At 37.4% G+C, this 6900-nt stretch overlaps 1 protein-coding gene across 1 annotated transcript; it reads right to left on the bottom strand.

Moving 5' to 3' along the window:
* Nucleotides 1–429: 429 nt before the first annotated feature.
* Nucleotides 430–6384, bottom strand: LOC138318935 (uncharacterized). The gene is made up of 2 exons (XM_069261751.1): nucleotides 6235–6384; nucleotides 430–2088 (listed from the first exon to the last, which is right to left on the bottom strand). Exons 1-2 carry the CDS (start codon nucleotides 6279–6281, stop codon nucleotides 1377–1379), a joined length of 759 nt encoding a protein of 252 aa, XP_069117852.1. The 5' UTR covers nucleotides 6282–6384; the 3' UTR covers nucleotides 430–1376.
* Between the last annotated feature and the right edge of the window lie 516 nt (nucleotides 6385–6900).

The following is a 6900-nucleotide window of genomic DNA, read 5'->3' as shown; positions in this document are numbered from 1 at the left end:
GCTGAATGGATACAGCAGTAGACTATTTCAGCATTGTGCTGAATGGATACAGCAGTAGACTATTTCAGCATTGTGCTGAATGGATACAGCAGTAGACTGTTTCAGCATGGTGCTGAACGAATACATCAGAAGACTGTTTCAGCATGGTGCTGAATGGATACAACAGTAGACTGTGCTGAATGGATACAGCAATAGATTATGGCGCTGAATGGATACAGCAGTAGACTGTTCTGATTGGATACAGCAGTAGACTGTGCAGAATGGATACAGCAGTAGACTGTGCTGAATTGATATGCTGTTAAAACCTTTCTTTAGAGGTCCACTCGGATTACTTTCATTTACTGGATAAATCTGGGGAAGCTGGTGGTTATCTTTATTGTTCATCAGCTTAATGAATTTGATTATCAAGATGTTGATGATTATCTCCCCTTTTTAAAAAAGTGGTGTGTGGGATGTGCATGGGGTTAATGGCAATTATCTCCCTTGTTTTAATGATATTCAGTTAAAAAGTGTGTACCTTAAACAAAATCTGGATGAATGATGATGGTGAAAATTATTCTCATTTGCTATCAAAATCTAATGAATTAGTTATTTGCTTTGATAAATGTGCTATCAATAGTCCGATTTTTTTTCATTGTTATTTATTTTACCTTATACTGATAATCCCTCTGTCATTAAGAATCGGTGAATAAGCTGATACGATATTTGTCATGTGACTACAGGATATGTGATTAGTGTAGAATCTTATAAAATGTTATGTATGGAACTCATTTTGATGTTTTAATTGAAGAAAAAAACCTACAAAGAACTGTGTCTTAAACACTTTTTTATATAACATTTATGATATTACCATGTTTGACCCAAGAAGAACACAGGGTGTTTCAAAAGTTGTAAAATGAAGGGGTGCTTAATAAGACCAAATATTTTACAGCATTACTGCAAAGTAAGCCATTAAATCATCCTACAAAAGAAATCAAATGAGAAACTTCCATGGTTTCATATGGTGTTAGTCTGTATTTAAGTCAACAACCTAAGTGAAAATGAAGCTTCAAAAAAGGGGGAGGGGCGCTTATTTTGGGTCAAACATGGCATGTGTTTTGTTGTTTTTAAATGCAGCATATTTTGCTTTATGTCTGTCAATTTTATCAGACCCTTCGTATAAAGTGGAGGGTTCTTATTGATAGAGGTTGCAAGACGGTTATAGCTTCCACGACTTCTTACACGACATTGGGAGGAGGTAAATTCGTGATCTTGGCCTTGTAATCTCAAGAAAAAAACCAGTATTTGGATGTTTTCATAGTGGTATTCTACAGCCATCGAAAACCTCCATAACCTTAAAGGAAGATAAAAAAGTTAGTAAAAGAGAAAGATTGGTTTTATTGTGTTCTCTTTTTCAGGATTCCCTTCAATAGGTTTGAAGTATTCCCAGTACAAGCATATCGCTTTCTCTTGGAATTCAACCCTAGAATAAGTACCTCATTTTGATATTTTGGGATGCAGAAGTCAGTGACGTGGTCTTCAGATATTGTGGAATCCTTACTAAACCAAGATTCTAATGAATCAAATTCGTACAAGTATGATTGGGAGTCTTCATCGAAAACTCGGGGGTTTCTCTCCGATAAACGTCTGCTGGGTAGCGGGGTGGACATCGTCAGTGGCTTGGCAGAGATCTCTGAAAAATCATCATTATTCAGTGTGTTTTCTTCATCACTGTAGCTGATGACCGCCCTATCGCTGTAGCTAGTAGCTGGTACATGGATTGCGTGCGAGTGGTGAACTTCTGTAAGTTTTGGGGGCAGATTCACCTGGACCTCACTTGTAAACGTCCTCTGTCTCCTCCTGTGTGTTTGAATGTGTACGTGTTTCGAGGGAATGTGTTGTGTGGTGTACTCTACATTTTGTGATGATCTAGTAACTTTTCCATCGACTGATAACTTAGATTCGGAATAATGAATCTTTGGGACACATTGTACATGTAGATGTTCTGTATGGATCACTTCATCGATTTTAATGTTGATCTCAGAGCGGTACGTGTGCGATGCTTTGGATTCTAATCGGACGCTAGATATATGACGTGGATTTTCATTCCTAAAACAAAAGAAATACGTCTTATTGCATTGAATATTTTCATCCTATGTATGTCGCGGATTTCCATTCCTAAAACAAAAGAAATACGTGTTATAACATTGAATATATCCATCCGATGTATGACGTGGATTTTCATTCCTTAAACAAAAGAAATACGTGTTATTGCATTGAATATATCCATCCGATGTATGAGGTGGATTTTCATTCCTAAACAAAAGAAATACGTGTTATTGCATTGAATATTTTCACTCTATGTATGACGTGGATTTTCATTCCTTAAACAAAAATACGTGTTATTGCATTGAATATATCCATCCGATGTATGACGTGGATTTTCATTCCTAAAACAAAAGAAATACGTCTTATTGCATTGAATATTTTCATCCTATGTATGACGCGGATTTTCATTCCTAAAACAAAAGAAATACGCATTATTGCATTGAATATATCCATCCGATGTATGATTTGGATTTTCATTCCTAAAACAGAAGAAATACGTGTTATTACATTGAATATATCCATCCGATGTATGACGTGGATTTTCATTCCTAAAACAAAAGAAATAGTCCTATTGCATTGAATATTTTCATCCTATGTATGCCGTGGATTTTCATTCCTAAAACAAAAGAAATACGTGTTATAACATTGAATATATCCATCCGATGTATGACGTGGATTTTCATTCCAAAAACAAAAGAAATAGTGTTATTTCATTGAATATATCCATCCGATGTATGACGTGGATTTTCATTCCTAAAACAAAAGAAATACGCGTTATTGCATTGAATATATCCATCCGATGTATGATGTGGATTTTCATTCCTAAAACAAAAAGAAATACGCGTTATTGCATTGAATAGATCCATCCGATGTATGACGTAGATTTTCATTCCTAAAACAACAGAGATATGTGTTATTGCATTGAATAATTCCCAAAACAAAAGAAATACGTGTTAATTGCATTGAATATATCCATCCGTTGTACGACGTGGATTTTCATTCCTAAAACAAAAGAAATTCGTGTTATTGCATTGAATAATTACTAAAACAAAAGAAATACGCGTTATTGCGTTTAATATATCCATCGGATGACGCGGATTTTCATTCCTAAAACGAAAGAAATACGTGTTATTGCATTGAATATATCCATCCGATGTATGGCGTTGTTTTTCATTCCAAAAACAAAAGAAATGCGTGTTTTTGCATTGAATATTGGGTTCTGTCTCAGAAGGACCTAGAGCGTATATGTACATCGTACTTGCATATCCCTAGAGAACTCTTGATTGTCAACTTAAATGGTCTATTATGACCGTCAATCGGCATTGTTAGTGCAGGACCAGTAGCAGAGAAAGGATCAAGGGTTATCATTGTCTTATACATGATCAGGTATGATCATTTCAAGATGGCGGACAAAATACTGTTCAAGAAGGTTGGTAAAGTATGACACTATTTTTTATGGTTTTAGAATCAGATGCTGACGTTGTCCTTTTGTGTCGTGGATTGTAATCGATTCAACTTTTCTCTAGCCTGAATGTTGCTTCAATTTGGTACATACAAAACAAAATCGAAGCGAGCGACAGCATCGTTGTATTTTGCAACCTTCTTTAAAATATGTTGACATGACTATCTTTAATTCTAAATGCACGAATATGTGGTACTGTGTTACCTACATACTGTAAATCTATTACATATACATTACGTACTCCTGAAGACTTTACAATGTCGCCAAAAAACATTATTTGGCTGTTCAAAGTAATTGTCCCGATAAAGATTGTAACACATTTTCTACCAAAATCCCGACGATTGGTTAGAAGGCGGACATAGAAATGACGAATCGATGCCAAAATGCAATATGCCTAACGTGGGCCGAAGGAGAGTTTACATATGAAATATGAGACGGATTACTTAATTTTCTGGGAAATAGTGGTAACAAACTTTAGTCACTTTACATTTAACTTCAAAGTAATTACAACAGAAACAATTTGAGCTAAGAAGTACTCAAAATCTACAAAGGGGGAATTGAAAATTTTGATTTGAAGTATGTTGGTTTGTGTATATATTTACATTATACAGATATAGGAAACGAAGAACGATATTTCTTTATACTTTAGTACATTTTTTTGTTTGATTGAGTTTTACGGCCCATCGACAACTAAGGTCATTTTAGTACAAGACAATACAAAGGACGACATATTATTCTACATACATATGTAAATGTACAAGAACTGTTTCAAAATTTGTACGTTATAGAAGGTCAATGATAGAACAAGGTGTATTGGAATATAAATTCACGAATTTAAAATTAATATGAGATGTTGAGATTTTAACTTTACTATCTTGTATCAATTAGCACCTGCGATATCTGCTTACCACTAAACATACATCCTGTGTCTATACTTTTTAGCTCACCTGGCCCGAAGGGCCGGTGAGCTTATGTCATGGCGCGGCGTCCGTCGTCCGTCGTCCGTCCGTCCGTCCGTCCGTCAACATTTCCTTTAAATCGCTACTAGTCATAGAGTTCTACATGGATTGTAACCAAATTTGGCCACAAGCATCCTTGAGGGAGGGGGAACAGAACTTGTATAAATTTTGGTTCTGACCCCCTGGGGGCAGGAGGGGCGGGGCCCAATAGGGGAAATAGAGGTAAATCCTTTAAATCGCTACTTTTCATAGAGTTTTGAATGGAATGTAACCAAATTTGGCCACAAACATCCTTTGGGGAAGGGGAACAGAACTTGTATAAATTTTCGCTCAGGTCCCCCGGGGGCAGGAGGGGCGGGGCCCAATAGGGTTACAATAGAGGTAAATCCTTTAAATCGCTACTAGTCATAGAGTTCTGAATGGAATGTAAGCAAATTTGGCCACAGACATCCTTTGGGGAAGGGGAACAGAACTTGTATAAATTTTGGCTCTGACCCCCCGGGGGCAGGAGGGGCGGGGCCCAATAGGGGAAATAGAGGTAAATCCTTTAAATCGTTACTAGTCATAGAGTTCTGCATGGATTGTAACCAAATTTGGCCACAAACATCCTTGGGGGAAGGGGAACAGAACTTGTGTAAATGTTGACTCTGGCCCCCCGAGGGCAGGACGGGTGGGGCCCAATAGGGGAAATAGAGGTAAATCCTATAAATCACTTCTTGTCCTAGAGTTTTGTTTGGATTGTGACCAAATTTGGCCATAAACATCCTTGGAAGAAGGGGAACAGAACTTGTATAAATTTTGGCTCTGACCCCCTGGGGGCGGGAGGGGTGGGGCCCAATAGGGGATTTAGAGGTTAATATTAAAATTCCTTCAGAAAAGAAACAATGAACCTGTATTCAGAACATTACTTGGCATTACAAACCAGGTGAGCGATACAGGCCCTCTGGGCCTCTTGTTTGTTTTAGGGGAGGGGGTATATATACATGTCTATATATTTTGTGAAAATTCTTATTTCTGCAAATTATTTTCATAGAAGAATCAAAATAATATTTTGTTTATTTCACAGTATTCCTAAACAATAAGAAGAAACATCAGAAACTGCATTTTCTTACAAGAAATCTAAGGATTTTCTTCGTCAAACTAATATGCGTTGCCTCCATGTCAACTGTTCAGAAGTGGTTTCGTGATTTCATTTTTATTAAATAGATTTATCAGGGTCCAGTTTCATAAACATTCATTAAATTTAAGGAATCACTTAACTTAAAATTATCTGCGTGTACGGTTTAGTGAGTTAAAGTACAAAAATAGTTTAAACCTATCTAAGTAAATGTTTTAGTACGTTTTTTTTTTAATTTTTCATCAATATTTATTATTTTCAAAGCTGTTTTTATAAGCAATTTACGGTAAAATACCTTGGAATATATGGGCTGACCATATATTAAACTAATTGATTTTCATATATTTTTTCGCTTTTGACATACAAGTTTTGACCTAAAAATTGCATATTTCCCCTTATTTGATAACGGTCGATTTTGATATGCTACTACATAATAGTAAGTAAAAACAAACCGCTTGAATTGGTTATGTTGCAGTTACTAGGAGGTTTGGCCTATTTTCGCGAATGGTGCTTAGACTAAAATGTGAGACAGGTCCCTTGGGTACTCTTTGAGATATAGCGTTAATGGGCTGATAGTACTAAGTACTTATGTGCAGCTATTAACTTACCTCCTCACGATTAACCTGCTAAGGCCCGTCAGGTTAGAGTTAGACATGATCTTTGGTGTGACTGGCGATCGGGGTACTCTCACGTGTAGGATCACGGTTGTAGATCGCGCGTGGGTCGAGGAACACGTACCGCACGTATAACTTGTGTATCTAACGTACCTAGGTTGTGAAACACAGGGGCACGGATGAGTGATTTAGGGATACATACAGGGGCACGATGGGTGTGATTTAGGGATACATACAGGGGTACGGATGGGTGTGATTTAGGGATACATACAGGAGTACAATGGATGTGATTTAGAGATACATACAGATGCACGATGGGTGTGATTTAGGGATACATACAGGGGTACGATGGGTGTGATTTAGGGATACATACAGGGGCAAGATGGGTGTGATTTAGGGATACATACAGGACCACGATGGGTGTGATTAAGGGATACACACAGGGGTACGATGAGTATGATTTAGGGATACACACAGGGGTACGGATGGGTGTGATTTAGGGATACATACAGGGGTACGGATGGGTGTGATTTAGGGATACACACAGGGGTACGATGGATGTGATTTAGGGATACACACAGGGGTACGGATGGGTGTGATTTAGGGATACACACAGGGGTACGATGAGTATGATTTAGGGATACACACAGGGGTACGGGT

Source organism: Argopecten irradians, chromosome 3 (assembly GCF_041381155.1).
Source record: "Argopecten irradians isolate NY chromosome 3, Ai_NY, whole genome shotgun sequence".
Lineage (NCBI taxonomy): Eukaryota > Metazoa > Mollusca > Bivalvia > Pectinida > Pectinidae > Argopecten > Argopecten irradians.
This window is presented reverse-complemented; position numbering and strand designations above follow the sequence as displayed.

Coding starts and splice junctions, on each gene's coding strand:
- LOC138318935 (XM_069261751.1), bottom strand. CDS start 6,281: ATGTCTAACTCTAACCTGACGGGCCTTAGCAGGTTAATCGTGAGGAG. Junction 2,089..6,234: donor AGCAGGTTAATCGTGAGGAG/GTAAGTTAATAG, acceptor CTTTTGTTTTAG/GAATGAAAATCCACGTCATA.